General features: G+C 46.1%; 2 protein-coding genes across 2 annotated transcripts; one reads left to right on the forward strand and one right to left on the reverse strand.

The window, feature by feature from the left end:
- Positions 1-398: 398 nt before the first annotated feature.
- Positions 399-4,742, forward strand: LOC127222125 (lipocalin). The gene is made up of 6 exons (XM_051184010.1): positions 399-646; positions 1,305-1,441; positions 2,161-2,234; positions 2,425-2,532; positions 3,731-3,826; positions 4,685-4,742. The coding sequence occupies exons 1-6, from the start codon at positions 488-490 to the stop codon at positions 4,702-4,704; spliced, it is 594 nt and encodes a 197-aa protein (XP_051039967.1). The 5' UTR covers positions 399-487; the 3' UTR covers positions 4,705-4,742.
- Positions 4,743-9,884: 5,142 nt separating this feature from the next.
- Positions 9,885-20,126, reverse strand: Glt6d1 (glycosyltransferase 6 domain containing 1). Its single transcript, XM_051184011.1, has 4 exons — positions 20,051-20,126; positions 16,349-16,396; positions 11,003-11,140; positions 9,885-10,613 (listed from the first exon to the last, which is right to left on the reverse strand). The coding sequence occupies exons 1-4, from the start codon at positions 20,122-20,124 to the stop codon at positions 9,944-9,946; spliced, it is 930 nt and encodes a 309-aa protein (XP_051039968.1). The 5' UTR covers positions 20,125-20,126; the 3' UTR covers positions 9,885-9,943.
- Positions 20,127-20,381: the final 255 nt, after the last annotated feature.

Raw genomic sequence — 20,381 nt, forward strand, 5'->3', positions numbered from 1 at the left:
AGGGTGGCCATGAGGCTTCAAGAGAGGGTTGGTGAGAGGAATTCAAAATAAACAGGTACAGTAACAGCTCTCACTGGCAGGACACTCACATTCCTCACGTGCTGTCCAGAGAGACTATGTGTATGTACCTGTGCTCCCCTTCACACCCGGGGAAGGAGCTATCTGGGTGTGAGGTGAGCAAAGATGTAGGAGAGTCCTCCCACTCCTGCTCTAGTGGATGGACACACTAGAAAGATGGCAAATCTGGGGATAAGGGACTAAGCTTGAGGGAGTAGCAGGCATGCCTATGGTCTTCTTCTAACCACCAGCCTCTCCCTGAACTCCTGGGACAGCCTTGCAACATGCTTAAGCCGCCCAAACAGGCTCACCATGTTTTTGCCTCACTGACTTGCGTGGCACCCAGCTTGTTTCAGTCCTAGGGAAGATTGGGATGTGCAGGGCTGGGAGGACACAAGGTGAGCCAGCAGCTGCTTAGGAGCTCCTTAGGATGCTCTCAGAGACGGGGAGGTGCTGGGACCTGCGGCTCTTGGCCCCAGGTGCCATGACCCTGGTGAGGGGCTGGCTGCTGTTGTTGGCCTTTAACATAGACCTAGCTCAGAAGAATCTGGAAGAGGTGCCAGTGCAGCCAGACTTTGATGCACATAAGGTAAGTGGTTGGCCAGGCCCAGACTCCATGCTGGGATAAGGATCAGGTACAGTATCACACTGCGGGTGAGCTTAGGTAGCCCAGATTTCCAGGAGCTCTGGTAGACCCAGGGGCCATTAATTAAATCTGGTAATTGAAGGTGATGGTTCAAGAGCAGACTGGGAGTCTGCAGCACCTTGGCTGTGGAAGCAGAGCCAGAAGCTGAGATGACAGGTCATGTCACCCACCAGGGTGACATGAGGCACAAAGTGTGTCCTGGGCTCCTGCTTGCTTCTGCCTGTCCCTCTCTGGGTCTTGGTGTCCAGAATCAGATGTGGGAACTGTGGGTAGTACCAGGCTGGGAGGGTTAGTGGGAGCAGCTCTAAGACATGATGAGTCTGGGGAACAGAGATAGGAGGGATGCGGGGAGACACTGAGGGAAGGGGGGCACATTGAAGAAGGGGACAGAGGTGAAAATTTCCAAGTGGGAAGTCACAGCTTACACTTTGACCCAGGACCCCTAGAAGTTCTCTGACATTGGAGGGGCGGGGTTAGCCAGTGTACATTCTGGGAACATGTGCCCATTTACTAACCAGGCTTACAGCTTTACTATTTGTACATCGAGACTGGAAGCTCGAAACTAGCCTTCTCTCTGGTCCCCGGGCCTACACTCCCACAGGTGGAAGGACGTTGGCTTACCATCCAGCTGGCCACGAACCACAGACACCTGGTGTTGCCCACTGACCCCCTAAGACTTTCTCTCCACTCCATTCGGACCAGAGACAGTGGGGATGTGGACTTTGTGCTGTTTGAGAAGTGAGTGCTTTTGGTAACTCTTATCTTTTGTCCAGAGCCCTGAGGGGTTACCATGGGTGGCCAGAGGGACGGTGTGATACTGTGCCAGGCTGAAGGTTGTGGTTTGCAAAGTGCATGCCCCCAGGCTTAAGAGAAAGAACTGGTAGAAAGGGCACATAGTCAGCTGACATGCCCTCCAAGATGCAGACCATGTGGTCCAGCGTCTGGCCATGGGTGGAATCCCTAGTCTGGCTCTTTAATATGCAATCTTGTTATTTAAAAGTGGCGAATTACCTGAGTTTAGCGGCACATAACCTTAATCCCAGCATTTGTGAAGTAGAAGCAGGATTATCAGGAGTTTAAGACCCCATGAAACATGAGCTTTGTCTGTATAGAGCAGGGACAGTAAAAAACAAACAGGTCAGGGCTGTGATCCCAAGACCCAACTCCCAGAGGACAGTCTGGCCTCAGCCTCTCTGAGAGGTCTGGTTTCATGTGACCAGGACCATAATCCATCCACTATGAGTAGGACACCTTTCCCTACTTCCAGTGGCCAGAACCTGTGGCTACCACCCTCTTTCCATCGGTCTAACTTCATTGAAGACTGCTCCCAAACAGAGTCATCTGAGAACCAGGGGAGAACTTCAGGGCTCTCACCAGCGTCATCTCCCATGTTTATCCTTGCCCTGAGCCAGCCACCCTCTGAAGTAGAAATACATAGAAATTCCTCTCCTTTCTAGAGGAGACGGGGTATGCACAGGAATAAATGTTACCGTCCATCCAACGGGGCTCCAGGGCCAGTACCAAAGAACCTGTGAGTACTTCATGGGGAACTTGGGTGCTATGCTGGGGAGATCAGATGCCCTTCACAAAGGCCAACGCCTGAAGGGGCTACCAGCTCTGGGCAGCTACACATCTTCTCAGTAGTGTTGTGTTCTCTGTGGGAAGTGGCTTCCTGGGGACAAAGGGCAGAAGCATCATGTGTCATACCCGGTTCTCCACAGTTGAGGGTGGCAGCATGCATGTCCATTTCGTCAGCACCGACTACAACAGCCTTATTCTTTATGTACGCTTTGAGGACAACGAAGTCGTCAACTTGTGGGCACTTCTGGGTAGGTGACGGCTCTCCCCAGCCCTGGCTGCTGTTTCTAGGTCTTGGGAGTAGGTGTTGGCCACTTCCATGTTTGACCAGTATTGTGGTTTAATAAGGATCAACATAAGCAAATAGGCCAAATATATGTTTATTCAGGGAGAAATAACTTACAACCTGGACAGATGAACACCAGCAAGTTCTACAGCATGCTCTCCTCTCCGCATACCACCAGCCAGAGAACATTCCCCAGCTCCTCCTCAGACCTAGTTCCACAGGTCACTTCCGCCCCTGGCTCCACCCACAATGGGCGTGGTCAGTGCCACAGAAGGAGACAAAGTGAATATCCCACTACAGACCAGAGACTTTCTGTCTAGAAGGGGAGTCTCGTGATGCTGCTCTGGGTGTGGGCAGCTCAAAGCTGCAGCCAGGTCTCCCACCGTACTTAGGTACCATGCACTCTTCCACGCACTCATTCCCTCATCCAGGTGCCCACTCACCCTTCCTCAGTCAACAAGCATCAAGTGTCTGCTACAGTCTGGTGCTGTCCAGGGATTAGTAGTAACTGGGTCCTTTCAGGTTCCCCAAAAGGAAAGTATCAGGGAGGAGGGCCTTGGGGGTTAAGAGGGGATGTCAAGCAGCTGGAGGAAGTAGGTGAGGTCAGCCACATCCAGGGTCCTGGCTCTCACTGAAGATAGCCAAGAGCCTTGAGCTCTGAGAAGGATCAGGGGTCAGTGTGGGGGGCGAGGGGGGCAGGGGAGCACAGGTGTGAGTGCAGGTGTGAGGCTGGGCTCTCTGGGTCTTAAATGGAGGATGCCAGCCTCACTTGATTATTAGAGAGGCATTAGACTGCTAGAATCAGACCCAACCCTGGCCACTTTTTCTTTTTTCTGTGTTGGGAATAGAACCCATGGCTTCTGCATACTGGACACGTGTTCCACCAAATGGGTCACACTGGCTGCCCCAGACATGCTCTTAGAAGACAGTGAAGGGACTGTTATGATCAGTAGGGGAGGGAGATGCTGAGTCTGGGAGACAACTGGGGAGATGGCACTGTGAGCCGACCAATCCCAACATATGCCCTGCAACTCAGGAGATGGGTGTCAGATGGCTGATGGTCAGGGCCTCTGTACCCTGCCTGGGCTCTGCTCCCTCCTTTTTATTGCAGGAGAACTGAGATCTTGGAGAGCTTAACCTCACTGCTGGCTGTCTAATTTCAGCCAGAAGACTGCTTGAAGATCCTGCATGGCTGGGGAAATACCTGGTGATTGTGGAGAAGTTCCACCTTCAAAAGGCCCCTGTCTTTAACATGGCTGGTAAGAGCTGTTAAAGGAGCGCCTCCCTTTCTCATCCACTCCACGATGCAATAGCAACACAAGAACAGCCTTCATGATGTTGTTCTTCTGGCCAGACTTGTGCTAGATGCTTCCCCTGCCAGGCTTCATGTAGTACCTTGAGACACAGTGATGAGGGCACTTAATGCCATGGGTGTGGCTCAGAGACAGTCTGGAGTGAGGGAGAGGGACACAACCAGGAAGAGGCCTGGGTGTGGTCTAGATCTCAGGGTCTCCAGACCCCAGCACCCAACCCTTTTGTATCACCCCTCAGGGTATCATTTAATCAATCAGCAAACACACAGCCATGTCTGTGAAACAAGACAGGTTCAGGCATACCTAAGCAGACAGCAGCAGAGGACAAACAAGGCTGTGATGGAGTCATTTGTCAGGAACAGAGGCTCCAAGGGACTCCAAGCAGTCTCTTGGAATGAAACCAATAGAGGGTATGGCTTAATCTCTGTGTCTTTACTTTTGGTGCATCGTCTTGTAGTTTAATTTTCCTATAGAGGATAGGAAAATGTTACTGTTCTAAAGTTATTATCAAAGTCCTAGAGTCAGGTTCAGTGGCTCAGTGCCATTGGCCAGGAGGAGGTCAGGAAGGATGTTTTAAGAGAAACCCAAGGCTGCCTGGAAGAGAAAACATGTTGAGGATGTGGGGGATGGGCCTCTATCAGAGCACAGGCTTCTTAGGGTGTGGCCATCATGGGGGCCCAAGGGCAGGTGGCAGTGCAGTCTTGGGAACTCAACATTTTCCTATTGCAATTGGTTTCTGGGCTGACTTATTTGAAAGCAATCAAGTGAAGGCCTTAACCCCATCCTTTCTCTTCCTTTCCACAGACCAGTGTCCCCCAAAATAGGGCCTAGATGAGGTCACTGCTTGAGGCTTCTTACCACCCACCTTCTGCTGCCCTAGCCTCCATTCCTCCTTCTCACCATGGCCAGCATCTCAGGAAGGCCCTCTGCAGCTCCTAGGGGCCTGAGTCTAGATCATGGAGCCCAGAGCTGACCCCTGCCTGCCTGGTCTTCCCCATCCCCTTCCTCTCTGTGGCAACCAATTCCCATCAAACAACACAGAGTTCCCGAGGCTCCCCAGCTGGCCTACGGCTGAAGGAACATTAAAGAGGCTTAAGAGCTATGAACTTGAAAGGTGAGCAAATCTAGGTGTTCTTACAGGAAATGTCCCATTCTTGGGCCCAGAAAATTTATTTTGGGGATGAGGATTGGCCCAGGGGCAGGGTGCTTGCCCAACACACTCAAGACCTGACTTCTATCCATCTTTGGTAGCAGGCAAAAAAGAGTTACTTGAATACATAAAGATGTGACATTTCTGTGTAACCTTCTGTGTTTTGGGAAATATGACCCTCACTTTGTAATAAAAGAGACTGGGGAAAGTGTGCAGGTATTTTAATATACTATTCTGTAGAAAGGGCCTAGCATGGAGAAACAGGCCAAATGGCAGAGCCAGTGTCTTAATCACTGTTCTGTTGCTGTGAAAAGACACCGTGACCAAGGCAACTATTATAAAGAAAAGCATTTAATTGAGACTTGCCTACAGTTTCAGAGGCTTAGTCCATTGTCATCCTGATGGGAACCAAATAGTCATGGCACTTGGCACAGTAGCTGAGAGCTATGTCCTAATCAGTGAGGCAAGAGAGGCAGAGAGAGAAACTGGGCCTGGTGTGAGCTTTTGAAACCTCAAAGCCCACCCACAGTGACACATTCCTTCTAATCCTCCTAATCCTTTCAAGCAGTACCACTCCCTAGTGACTAAGCACTTACATGTACAAGCCAACTCTTACTCAAACCACCAAGGTTGGCATGCTGATTTGGCATGAGATGGTGGTTGGTTTGGGTTTCATCTCTGGGTTTTTTGTTTTTGAAGGTGTCAGAGAGAGAGAGAGACATAGAGAGAGACAGAGAGAGATAGGAGAGGGAGAAAGACAGAGTGAGAGATCGAACAGTACCATAGAAAGCCAGAAGAGTTTAGAACTGGAGCTGGAGTTATCACAGGTGGTTGTGAGCCCCCAACATGGAGCCCAAGGATCAAACTCAGGTCCTCTTGCAAGAGCAGCAAGTGATCTTAACCAGTGAGCACCCTCTCCAGCCTGAGAGATGGTTTTTAAAGTCTCTCGTCACAAGAAACCCTGACCTCTTTACCCATAGACTGGCCGTCTTGTCACATTCTTCTGGAATATCCCATTCCTCCCCAAATTCCCCATCCTATTGGTTCAGGACACAAAATCTTATCTAATGAGTATCCTAGAGCTTTAGTCTGCCCACCCTTTTCTGATTGTGGGCTCAGTCATGTAGCAGACTGCCTGCAGCTTCCCAGCTCTCTGGGACAAGCACCAGCCAGCAGCTGGAAGGGAGAGGGGCCAATAGCTTCCTTTTATCTGTAACTCTCATGAGCTCTAAGAATACTGAAAACAGGCCATAACAATTTATTTCTCACAACATGATGAAGATTTAATAACTCCCAGTTTACTCTACACACTAAGCAATTCAGTGTCTGGATGCTCTCCTCCCTGAGGGAGAAGGGAAGACCTACCTGCTCCTCCCAATGTACCAGGGGCAAACCTAAGTTCAGCCTGGGGAACCGTGAGTTTATTTAGCTTACTTACAGCAGTATAGGTCAACCCAAAGCATCTGCACCCAGTGTGGATGGTGGCTTTCCATAGCTTCATACATGGAGCTCCTCTCAATTAACTGCCTCCCCCATATACTCCAGCACCTCTCAAGACCCCTGTCAAGCAATTAGGACAGAACTGGATATAAATTCCCAGAAGGGCCAGCTGAATTCTCAAGTGTGGATCCGATGACCCCCCCCCCACACACACACTTCCTTCTATGAGGGAATGTCAATTGTCAACAGGCCCAGCCGTGTGGGACCCTTGCCATCAGGCATAGTTGACCTGATGAAGATGGAAACTGTTTTGCTCAGAGAAACTTTACAAAAGTTTTCCTGGAAGGAATTCTTCCTAAACTGTAAAGTGAGTCTGAAATTTACATGAAGGCGTACAAGTTTAAAAAGAAAAGCAATGCATAGAGACCCACCCTTCCACCCTCATGTAGAGAGAGGAGGCTGAGAATCACGTGGCAGCAGGTCAAGACAGAAGACCAACAGAACCTGATGGGATACCAAGCCATGAGCACACAGGGACGATGGGATACCAAGCCATGAGCACACAGGGACGATGGGATACCAAGCCATGAGCACACAGGAATCATGGGATACCAAGCCATGAGCACACAGGAATCATGGGATACCAAGCCATAAGAACCCAGAGAGCAGAGAGAACAAGTACAACAGAGAGATAGAATTGATCTCAGAGAACATATTCTTTTAAAATTACTTTCTTTAAAAAAGAAGAAATCCAGAAATGTCTATAACGTGAATATTAAACTTTGGGGACAAGGTGGTGACATCAGGATATAAGACTCAAGGGCAAAGAGGGGCACTATCAAAATTTTTAACTCTGGTACCTCAAAGGCGGGCATCATTGACAAATCTGGAATAGGAACAACTATGGGTTCTTAGTGAAGTTTAGTTGTTTACTGTATTTGTTCATGGTGATAAGGTGATAAGGAACTAAGTATAGCATGGTCTCGCCCAGGACTTCTTAAAATGTTTGTGCTTTTGACCTTTTTTCCTGAGATTTTATTTATTTATTTACAGACAAGATTTCACTGTGTAGCTCTGGCTCACCTAGAACTTTCCATGTAGACCAAATTGGTCTTAAGACTCACAGAGATCCACCTGCCCTTCGCTTCCTGATCAAAAGCATGTGCCACTATACTTGACTACCAGAGATATTTTTTCCACAAGTTCAGGTATACATAGATAGAAGATGGATATATAAATATGTATGTATACATACATATATAAAGTTCACAAATAACATTTATTTATAACAAATGATAAAGAAAAATATTTAAAATAATTATTTTGTTTATATATCATTTTTAGTATTTTATAAATTTACTATTAAATATTAGAGCAAATTTGCATGCTGAGATGGATGCTTGTTCATTTTTACACAAAGATTAAACCTGGGCTGAATATTTGCTGTTGCAGAACACAGAGAATCTTCAACATCTTTCAGAGTCGGGATTTTGATTTATAGACCATGCTGAGAATGTCACTTTGTACAAATGGTATATAATAGCAAAAGTGTGTTTAGGGCCATTTCAGAAATTGTCAGAAATTTCTTAATCTCAAACAAAAATTTAAAAAAAAAATTTAAAGAAATTGAAGTCAACAACTCACAGTAATTTTAAAAGTCAAACATTTTAAGGTACAGTTCTCAAAAGATGTACCATTTGGATACTTAATAGTGAAAAATGTAGAAAAATACAGAAAGTCTTTGCTTTCTGAAATTAAAATTACCATGTCTCTTTAAGAGCAGTTCATAACGTATGATGGTCTGGAATCTGAGCTGAGATATTTCAGGCATAGTTTACTGGTGTGGTACAGTGTAAAGAGCACCCACTATGGAAAGGGTACATGTGTGTTCAGAGCCAAGACATAACATGGGTAACAGCGGTCAAAAGCACTTCATATCCTGGTGTGTTTGAATTTGATTTCCTGGTCATTGCATCTTCAGAAGTATTTTACTGTCACCATTTTTGCTCATCTAGACATTTAGTTATTCACAACTCCTGACTTTTAAGGAGCTGGGGTGTAGACAACAGGAATTTGCTCTCCATTCTTGAGTCTGAAGCCTTGGACCAGGTTTGCAAGTCTGGGTTCACTGTACCACCTATCATGGAAGCAGTGACTCCCTGACTTCTCAGGATCTGACTAACCCTGTCTTCCTTGCACTTCCTATGCACTCTTGAGTATGATGATTAATGCTGCAGACACTGTTCACCCCAATGACTGGCCATGGGATGCAAGGGCACAGTTGTTTCTGGCATAGTGCCCCTACAGAGATGCTCAGTAAACATAAAACAAGCCAGGCATAGTGTTGTATGCCTATAATCACAGCCCAAAAAGAGGCTGAGGCTGGAGGGCAAGTTTAAGGCCATATTTAGCAAGTAAAAGAAACTTGTTTCAAAAACAAAACAAGGGTTTGAGAGATGGCTCAGTGGTTAAGAATACTGGCTGCTCTTCCTGAGAAACTGAGTTTCCAGCACCCACATCAGGTGGCTCACAACTGTCTAGAACTCCAATTGCAGGGTATCTAACACCTCTCACCTCTTCTGGCACCTTCACACACATGCACCTCACCTCTCCACATATTCAATCAAAAATGAAGTAGTACCCCCCCCAAGTGAAACATAGCACAGATTTAAAAATGACTCACTTGGTAAAGTGCTTGCCACACAGATACAAGGATTTGAATTTGATCCCTAAAACCCACCTAAAACAACTGGGCATGGCATTGCACACTCGCAATCCCAGCACTAAGGACTGAGAGGCTGGTGGATTCCTGGGGGCCCACTGGCCAACCAACCTAACCCACTTAGCAAGTTCCTGGTGAAGTCAGAGATCCTGTCTCAAAACACAAAGTGGGTAGATCCTGAAGAATGACAGCAAAGGTTGTTCTCTGCCCCTCACATGTATGTATGCATACTCACAAACATGCATGCACACACATGCACACACAAATTAGCTTAATGCCCCTCTCTGTAATTGCATATATTGTCCAATTCATCTAGGTCCCACCACATTCTGGACAGACTGAGACTAGGAGGAGGAGGAGCTGGTCACAAGCATCTCAACAACATACTACATACTAGACAACTGAACGGACAGTCATTTATTCCTTTTTCTTCTATATATTAATGTTAAAGCATTTTCATTTGTGGAAAGATTTTTATTTGTAATCTGCATTTAAATAAAATATGTTCCATGTCTCAATAACTTCATGTTGTCTACAATACAGAGCTAACAGCATTATGTGTATGACATGAAATATCACCTTTTATTCATCCTAGTTTCAGCTAAATTGGTTGATTCGAAATTGCAAGAAAGAACAGTTGATTTGGAAAGGGTATACATTATCAGGCCTCTGAAGTGTGTATGTTGAAAAGATATCCTGTGTCTATAAGGAATTACTGTAGTTTGTTCTCTAGCACATAAAAACTGGTGTGTCATAAGCTATCTGTGGGATACTGCGCAATCTTCATGTACCACACTTGCCGAGGGGTGTTGAAGGTGGGGTCCCAGCAGTACTCTGGGGATAGAAGCTTGGTGGGTTTGTTGAGGAAAAAATATTTGTTGAGGTATTTTTCATAGGTGCTGTTAAGTCCATTTTCTGCATCCCAAATAACACCTTTCATGTATTCCTGAGTCAAGTTCAAAACCTGCCAGGGCACTCCCCCTACAATGGAGCCAGAGTAATAAAAGTCCCCCAGGCCAAAGGGGATGTAGGCTGCTGACACAGGTCTCCTCTCATAGGGAAGATCATTTGTCTTCTGGAAATACCACCAAGCATGAAGCTGGGCTACAGATGTGCTCAGGGTCTCCACCCCAAACTCATTCTGGAAGACCAGGTTGGCGCTCATGATGAAGAGGAAGTCCACCTCATATCTGATGTGCTCCTGGATGTGCTCCGCCAAGATTTTCATGCGCATGAGGTCAAGGTTGGTCCACCATCTCTCTTCACCTAAGATGTGCATTTGGAAGGATTGCAGAGGGTTGTAGAACATTTGAGGTAGCTGCACATACCTATCCACCATGATATAGAAGATCACCCTATACCCAGGCATGAAGAATTTGCTGGCAGTTTTCAAGAATGGATCCAGGTACTGGTCAGTAAGGCTGGGAACATACAGAACAAGAAACTTACATTTCTAAATGGAATGGGTATTGATAAAGGAAATGTCCTTGATACTAAAAACTCCAATAGGTCAGGGTAGAGATCTTGGGTCTGAAGCCACCAAGCTGGTTAGTAAGGCCATGGGCTGACAGTGCCATGGAATTTTAGAACTACTGAGTCAGAGTAGAGTGGGGCATTGGTTAAAAATGCCCAAGTGGCCTTATGGACCCAGCCTCGGAACAGGGACTCATCATAGCAAACTTCTATTTGGCATACTCAGCAGTGGTGATCACTAAAGAGGACATGCAGGTTTTGGGGGGGGGGGCAAAACATCTATGGGTGCTGAACCACACATCCCAAGATAAAAAGGGCAGGGCTTCACAGCACCCACCTGCCAACAGCAAACACAGCTAAGCCCACGGTGATGTTCCGTTTTCTGTAATATTTTTCCAGGGCCTCTCTGTCGAAGGTGCCTTCCCATATAACTGGGGCCAGCCACTCTGTGGTGGTGATGACGTCCACACGTCTCCTACAGGACACACAAAAGCAGAAATAATATATGACAGTATGGTTCAACAGACAAAAACTGACACAAGCCACCATGTCACTGAATGGCAGGAGTGAATGGCACTCAGTGGCAAATGTTAACCCTCAGAAGGTACTGACTAGGTACCAATCAGCGAACTCTAGTTCGCTCATGTGACCCTGGGAACGCCCTAGTTTTCTTCTTGTTCTTCATGCCAGCACACAACTAGCAAGTGGCTGAGCTGGCAGAGCCACGATGTTCCCAGCCAGTCTAGCCTCAGACGTTGTGTTCTCCCTCAAGCCTGGGACTATTTATCTTGAGAGCTGTTTATAGCTTAATCAATTTTAAAAAAATGGGCAGTCCAGGGTCAGAACCCTGTCAGTAGTCTTGGCTTTGCCTGAAGCCAGGATCCACCCCACCTCCTCTGCTCCTTTTCTGGCTCTGTGTACCCTATGGTGTTCTAACTACATGGTTTAAGTCATCTGTGTCATCAACAGGAGTGAGACAGATTAGACCTGCATTCAATACTGAGGAAATAGAAGGATTAGGGCATGGCAAGAAGGTAAGGCTTTTGAAAATTAATGTAAGGAGCATTCACATGCCCAAATCACTCGACACAAGAAAAACATTATAGTGTCTCACATCTATTCATGATTTAAAAAAGAAACTTCCAGAAAAGGATGGGAATGGGGAGATCCACCTCATTTTGAATTTTTAAAAAAATGTATATGTTGTAATTTAAATTGTGCATAAGAAAAAGACCACGTGAAAAGGTTCAAGCAGAAGGGGGTTTTATTGTTCTGTTTCTTCTCCAATGATCCTGTCCCACTTCTAAATTCTCCATGCTTCTACTTCTAGCTTCTTCTTCTATTCTAAAATCTCTTCTCCTTCAGGAGCTTTGAAAGGATAAAAGAAGTTTCCCTCATTGGTTAAAAGCACATTTCTAGAGGAAGCGATAAGAAGCAAAACCATGAGCAGACAGGGAGGATACAGTGCCCAATGACAATTTTAGGACACAGGTCTATTGTCAATAGACTGACAAGTTAAGAATAGGCATGCTTTATGGTTAATGTGAGGTTAGCTTGGGATGGCACTTTCCTATCTGCTGGCAGAAAGACTCTATCTACTCCTGTTCTCTATCTCTAAGAGCTATGGCTCAACAACTTTAGATAGGCTGTAATTCTTGGGCATCTGTGAATGTCTCAATTGAGGTCTCTTTGCCTGAACACTAACACTAACCAACTCTGCCAAGAAGGATTATTGCAGAGGGACAGACTTCTAAGTTTATATGAAGACCTGGTTGAGAGAGTAAGGGTGTTGGCTGTGATTACTTTCTTGCCAGAATCACACATAACTGGGGGAGGCTTCCAATACACCAATACATAGGAAAATGTGCCCAGTAATTAATACACTGAGTGCTGTGGGAAGAATCCCCAAGCTGTAACATGAGGGAAAGACCTCTTTACACAAGAATCTGCAATGGGGACAGCTGACGCGTTCAGAAGGCAAATACCCATCGTCTTACAGATAAGGTTGAGATATGCATCTTTGGTGACAATATTCCTCACCATCTTGCTAAGTGAGGTATGTTCTTTAAGAGATAATCTCTGATGGGTTGACCCCTGAAACATGCTCTAAACTCTCATTGCATAATTCTGCTGTCCGTAGCAATCCAGATTGCTGTAGTGTTTTGTTTTTTTTTTTTTTTGTTTTTGTTTTTTTTGTTATGTTTGCTTGCCAGTTAGCATAACAGTTCACAATTGATTGGGCAATTTTCCATAAATGCTTGGGTTCAGTAAATTATCTATTTTGCTGGGAGGGCTTGTGCACAAGTTGAGATGTGCCACTGTCACACAGCCAGGCTGTGGGCAGTGAACTCCACCTTAACTCGTACATCCTGCTTGCCTAGAGCCCATGTCAGCTGGAAGTGGGGCTCAGAAATTTCTTGAGGTCTTTTCCGAACTCACAGCCCTCCATAAGCATGGTTTTCAGTTCTGAGTGTCAGATATTTGCCAAGATTTCCAAAGCCCCCATGGATTGTTCCTCTTGAACCCTTTGCTCAACCTGTTGTTTGCTTCACTACCTCGCCTTTGGTAGTGGCTAACCCAATGCCTGCCCTTGCAGGTGGGAGCTTAGTGGGTCCTCTGAGCTTGAGGCTTTGAAGGGTGTCATCCTCCCTGTCCTCCCTGCCATGTGAAGACTACTGTCCTCTAAAGCCATCCTGGAGCAGGAGCTCAGCACAGGGACCAGGGCGTTAATAAAATACCCCAAACATCACTGTCCTACCACAGGCTCAGGAAAGTGGAGTCTGTTCTTCCATTTTTCTCAACTGGTTTATGTGGAGGAGAGAGCCTTACTCTGTCATCTCTGCTGACATCACTCAAAAGATAATTTTCATGCCCATGCTATTGGCAAGTGAAAAGAACAGAGATCTTTAGGATTTTATATAGGGTACTGCCTTGGAAGACTGTATCCATACAGATTGTAACCACCAACACAGCATGTCAAAGCCCTAATCCTTGCATGTGATGGTATTTGGAGGTGAGGCCTTATGAGTCACTGGATTATGAGGGTGGGATTTGTGTCCTTATGAAAAGAGACAAAGAGGGTAGGCTTGCCCTGCTTCCTGTCTTGGCCACATCAGGACAGTGTGGCAGCTATCTGCAAGCCAGGAAGAGGCCTCCCTAGATCCTGACTGTGCTGTTGCCTGGCCATGGACTAAACTTTCCATGGAAAGAGAATTTCCTCTGGCCAAACCACCCAGTTATGGCAGCCAGAGTGGCCCAACACCTGTCCTATCTCAACACTCTATCCAGAAGTCAGGCGAAGGAGACATAGCAGCATTGGTTCCAACAGCAGAGTCACTCAGGGCCATGAGCAGGGTGGCAAGTGGTTAGACTGCCTGTGGTAACACTGGACAGTCACAAAGGCAACAAAATCTATTACAGTGATAACATGATTTTGGACAAGGAGTCCAGAATATCACAGGCTTGGTATACCTCTTTCTAAAGTTACAAAACACTAAAAGGAGCTTTTCCTGAATATGTACCCATATTCTGGATATGAAGTTAAATTTACATAAAAGAGAAATGAACATTTGATCAACCAGGGTCACATGATTGGCCTTCGGGACTCAGGATATTGATTGTGTTAGAGGTGAGGGCAGATCAAGGGAGCAGGAAGGGCAAAAAGCCAGACACAGTAATAGGAGATTGCAGTTTTTATTTCATTTTGTTGTTATTGTTTTGCTGTTTGTTTGTTTGTTTTTTTGTTTCAGAGACAGGGTTTCTCTGTGTAGCCTTGGCTGTCTTGGAACTCACTCTGTAGACCAGACTGGCCTTGAACTCACAGGGACCCACCTGCCTCTGCCTCCCAAGCGCTGGGATTAAAGGTATAGTCCGCCAACTCCTGGCTCATTTTTTTTTTTTAAAGCAAATTAGGGGCTAGGGATATGGTTTCAGGCTAAAGCACCAGTCTTGTAAGCATGATGACCAGAGTTCAACCTCCAGTACTCATTCAAAGCCCAGCTTTTCACACTTGTAGTCCCAGATCGAAAAAGGTAGAGCCAGGAGGAGCTTGAAAGCCAGGAAGTCTAGTCAAATCAGCAGGCTCTGGGTTCTGTGAGCGACTTGAGGACATCTCTTGGGGAATACTCAAGGTTGTCCTCCAGCCCCTATACACATGAGCACACATGTATGCTAGCACACACATGGACACACACTAAGAAATGATATGAGCAGAGTTGTGTGGGATGATCCTAAGAACTACCATAACAGTAGTTAAAATGTGTTCAACCATGGAGACACAGATTGTGTTGAGAGAGTTTAACAAGGTGTTTCACCAAGAATAAGAGTCAATAATATGTTTGAGTCCTGTAAATAAGAAAGTAAAGTTGTATAGTTATTAAAGGGAAACAACAACTTAACACCAAATTTTAAACACCATAGTGTCTGGTGTAAAGATCCCATTTTAGAAATTTGTCCTGTGGATAAACACATATCACTGTACAAACTCCATTCAGGGTCCTTCACCTTGCTTATGAAGTGCCAACCGAGAACCAGCACCCATGGGGAGTTGGTTAGCAAGTTGCTGAACACAGAGCATGTGACATACACATGTAATCCCAGAGATATGGCTGTCAATAAAGTGATTGCCAATCACCTAAGATGGCCCAAGTTCAATTCCCAACATCCACACTAAAAAGGAAAAATACCAGCAGGATGGCTCAAAGGGTACAGGTACTTGCTGCAAAACCTGATGACCTGAGTTTGATCCCCAGGAGCTAGCAAAATGGTAAAAAAAAAAAAAAAAAAAAAAAAAAAGGAACTGACTACTGCAGTTGTTCTTCAACCTCTATATGTGCGCGCGCACACACACACACACACACACACACACACACACACACAGAAATGTAAAACAAACAACAATAAGTGTGGCGCCAAGGTTGGAGGTGATCAAGGAAGACACCTGATATGAGTGTTGGTCTCTATACACACAAAAGAGGAAAGGAAAAGAAAGACACACAGATAGAGAAACAGTCACTTCATCATGGGAGGTGCCCACACCAACACTGGGCCTGATTTCATGGCTATAACCTTCCGGATCCTGCAAGAGCAGAGGGTGCTAGGAAGGCCAGTAGTAGCCTTTCCCTATTGCTTCCAGGTGAACCTGAGGGAAACCTGGATTAGCCTCAGACCTGACTGTTTCACCCACCGTCAGCTCCTGTTTGCTGAGTTTAAGCCACCAGTGAGACAGTAGACCTGTAGTGAAGGTGATACCGTTGACCATGCATGTTCAGACACCGCCACCTCATGACCTCACCACTTCTCCTCCACCATCAGCCACCAGCACCACGAACCCCAGGCAGAAGAAGATGATTGGAGACTGGCTTTCCATCTCCACACACCAATGCTAGTGAACACACCCTTGCTCTTTCAAACACTGTCTGCCCTCTCAGGCATGGCTGTCCCACAGAGGCAGAAACAAGAACCTGCCTCATATCTCTTCCCCTGAAGAAGCAGGAAGATTAACCGTGAACCCAGACCAAGACACCAGCTTTCTCCACAGCATCGGGACTTCCTGTCTTGAAAGAGTCCCTTGAGCTTTTGTCAAAATGGTGGAAACAAACTCTTAACTCAAGACGCCCTAGCAGAGCTACGGTTGTGCCGAAACTGTCACCTCCAAGCGACATGTGCGTGTCTTTGCTCTTACCTGGGGTTAAACCAGCCTGAGAGCTGAAGTTCTTCTTCGTGGAGGTCCCTGGTACAAAGAGCAGCGGGTTATTGGGGCATCTGTTTGCTCAGCGCTTACCCACTGAGCCCAAACAAGGTGTTCTCAGCTCCGTGGCTCTTTCCCTGACCTCGCTGCCTATCCTCAGCTTTCAGTGGCTTTGGGACAGAGCAGTGGTACAGCTCTAGGGACACAGTTTGGGGCCAAGGAAGTAGCTGGGAGAGGAGGTGTCCCCTGGACCGGAAGGGGACAAGCTGGTCTGGGGAACAGAGCAAGGGGATTGGGGCAGAGGCCACACAACAGCAGAATGAAGAAAAGGGTATCTCGGTGGGAGGGGGGAAAGGTTACTAGAGAATGTAAACTCAAAAAAGAGTTATTTACACGATATGAAGGGGTCAAGAATCTATGTATTCACCTTTGATTCCCACCCCTTTTTCCTGTGAGACAGAGTGTTACCATGTAGCCCTGGCTGGCCTGAAACTCACTGTATAGACCAGGACCGCCATGAGCTCACAGGAAGGCCCTGCGTCTGCCTCAGAGCACTAGATTGAAAGTACCCACTACCCTGCCCCTGACACCTTGATCCTTTTAAGTGCCGATGTTTCTAGCTTACTATGGGGTGACATCCAGACAAGCTGTGACTGGAGATAACAGCATTGGATGGCAGTGGCTTAACTCAGCCCACCTTCAATGACCTCAGGACAGTCAGATGCCTACAACTGAGCAAAGTCACCACACTCTCATTAACTATTTAGTTTAATTACCTGCCTGGCAGCTTCTGATGTAGCACCTGGCGTGTTCTATGACATAGCTGACCTCCAGAGCTCATCCTTTTCTGATGTGATCTAACATGGCCTGGCACAGAAAACCCATCACCAAACTGACTGCCTCCTAAGACAGACTGACAAAATTCCGTGGCCCCTCATCAGACAACACATGAAAAGTGGGGAACTTGCTAAAAATCATCAAGTTGGGGTTTCTGGAAAAAATGGCTCAGTGGTTGAGAGCACTTGGTCTTCGAGACCTGAGTTCAGTTCTCACAAGCCATGTCAGGGGGTGTGCAATTGTCTGTGACTCCAGGGCATCCAAGACCAGAGCCACAGGCAACTGCACTTCCATGCTCATACCCACATACAGTCATGCACACATATACTGAGCTAAAAATAATTTAAAAATTTTAAAGCCACTGTGTTTCAGTATGTTGATCCTGCTAATTTCTAGATTTAGGGCAGAAATCATGACTCGCTAAAGAGTGGCCTAGCCTAAAGAACCTGTTCCCCACAGAGACACTCCAACAGTGACTGTCATGCCTAGTCGTGGGGAGACCCCACTGGTGCTAAGTCAATGAACCAGCAATGGCCTTGAGTTTCTGGAGCTTTTTCTCAGCAGAAGCATACCAACACAAAACTTACACGGCCAGTTTCTTTAGGTCTAGCCAGGATCACATTTCGGGCCTATTACACACCCAACAAAAGCATGCTCAACACCTACTAACCCTGAGGTGGGCTCTGTGACCTGGAGACTCCAGGGGATGGGAACTACACCCCAAAGCCTCCCCCAAATGGATATGCTTCTCCTCCTTGACCCCCAAGTCCCCTCTGGGAGGCATTGGCCCTGTTCGAAAAGACAACCTGTTGGGAGGAAGGGGCTTTTCCTCATACAATCCTATCCCAAGAGCCAAGGAGTGAGTACTGCCTCCTCATGTTCTGTCTCCTTAGAAACAGTGTACCACACACATGGGTGCGTGTGCACACACGCTACACCCATTCATACACGAGTGCGTGTTCACACAATTCACTTATACACTACATGCCTACTGACCTACACATAGGGAGACTTGTTGACTTTTGTGCCCCCAGCCTCTGTGATCTTCAGACCCTCTGTCCCTGACAATTTTGTCCTACAGTTTACAGAACGTTCACACGGTGAAGAGTGACACTTCGAGAGGGCATGTCTTCTGAGGAGAGGGTTTGCCAGAGCAAATGCAGGACACCACAGAATGTTAGTTTGAGAAAAAACTGGATGGGGCTGGAGAGATGGCTCAGCACTTAACAGAGCTGGCCGCTCTTCCTGAGGACCTGGTCTCAATCCCAGCACTACTGGGCTGCAACTCCAGGGGACCTGACACCCTCTTCTCACTCTTCTGGGACCAGGCACACACACGGTACACATATACACATGCAGTGAAAACAAACATATAAAATGAAAATAGTAAAAACTAAGCAGTGACTGTGTTAGATGGCTATGCTATGTTTTGATTGTTTTCTGGGACATACTTTCAGTGAACCTGATCTGCAGTCTATCAGAAGTGTGACTGGGCAGATCCTGTCTCTGTTCCCTAAATACACCAGCTCTCCAGTACACACACAGTAAAGGATTTACACCCAAAATACAGCAACCTGATTGCAAAGAAATCAAATACCCATTTTATCGTAAATGATGTACTGGAAAAAGCCAAATATACATGGGGCCAGGGAGAGGACTTCATTTTCTTAAGGTATGCTTTCATGATAGGGCTGTCTTCCTTTCTTTTTTTATTTTATGTTTTGAGGCAGGATCATGCAAGGTGGTGGCGGCACACACCTTTAATTTCAGCACCGGGGAGGCAGAAGCAAGTGGATCTCTGTGAGGCCAGCCTGGTCTACAGATATATTTCTAGGACAGCAAAGGCTACACAAACACACACACACACACAGAGAGAGAGACAGAGAGACAGAGACACAGAGACAGAGACAGAGAGAGAGTTCCTTACTAGCTGGAACTTTCTATGTAGTTCAGACTAGCCTCCAACTCACAGAGATCCACCTGCCTTTTCCTCCTGAGTGCTGGGACTAAAGGTATTCACTTCTCTTCTTGGCTATGATTATTTTCCCAGTGGCACTCAGAAACATTGTGTTACATAAATAGATCCAGGAAGAGGCATAGAGGAGAACATTTGTTGTGGTTCTATCTCCAGTACAAAAACAACAGTAATAACTGAGCATCCTGCTCTGCTCATTTTCATGACATTGTCATGAAACATATGAAATTCTGTAGCGTATGAAATACACACTGTAGGCAAGTCTGCTATTTTCTAGCATCTGGAATGGAGCCTGGGACAAGAAAATCAACAAATGTCCACTTGGCATCTGAAAATGAGAGAATTAAAATGTGCACAGCTTCCCCAAGAAAGGAAGTAACTTCTGGAGATGTGGGATGTCCTTCTGTGCGCTACAAATATGTGCTGCTTTTATTGGTTGACCAATAAAGCTGCTTTGCCCTATGACAGGGCAGAATATTACTAGGCAGGAAATAAAGAGATCGAGAGAAAGAAGGATGGAGTCAGTGAGACACCATGTAGTTGCCATAGAAATAAGATGCCAGGATATTACTGGTAAGCCTGCAGCCATTTGGTGGTACACAGATTAGTAAATATTAGTTAATTTAATTATGAGAGCTAGCCAGTAATAAGCCTGAGCCATTGGCCAAGCAATTATATTTAATATTAGCCCCTGAGTTATTGCTTCATAAGTGGCTGTGGCAACTGGCAGTCAGGAGAGAAACCAGTCCAGTGGGACCATGTGAAACAGAGAAAAACTTCCAACTACTTCTGGTTCACTCATGTGTTAATGGCATCTTTGGATGATATTCAGCATTTTAACCCTCTTGGCCTTCCTTCAGGCTGTGTGGTTCATCAGTATTTACCTGAAGTAGATCTTAGCCATCATCAGCAGGAAGAGGCAGGAAAGCAACATTAGCATTCTCTTTTTAGCATGCATTTCTTCCTGGAGGAGGGAAGGAAAAGAAGGTTCTAAGTGTGAGTTAAATAGAGCCACTGCATCCCAACACCCCCAATGGTAGGTTAGCATCTGCACATATTTGGACACTAACTCAAGAGTTCCTTCTTAGAACATTCAGTGAGGGGGCTTAGGGTTATCTCTATTCTGTTTGAAGTACCTTTGGAGTGATCCTCAAAAAATTGGAATGTGCTGACTCTTCTTGTGTTTCCTGGAGAAGCAAGTCCATCTGTGTGTGT

Source organism: Phodopus roborovskii, unplaced genomic scaffold (genome assembly GCF_943737965.1).
Source record: "Phodopus roborovskii unplaced genomic scaffold, PHOROB, whole genome shotgun sequence".
Classification (NCBI taxonomy): Eukaryota; Metazoa; Chordata; class Mammalia; order Rodentia; family Cricetidae; genus Phodopus; species Phodopus roborovskii.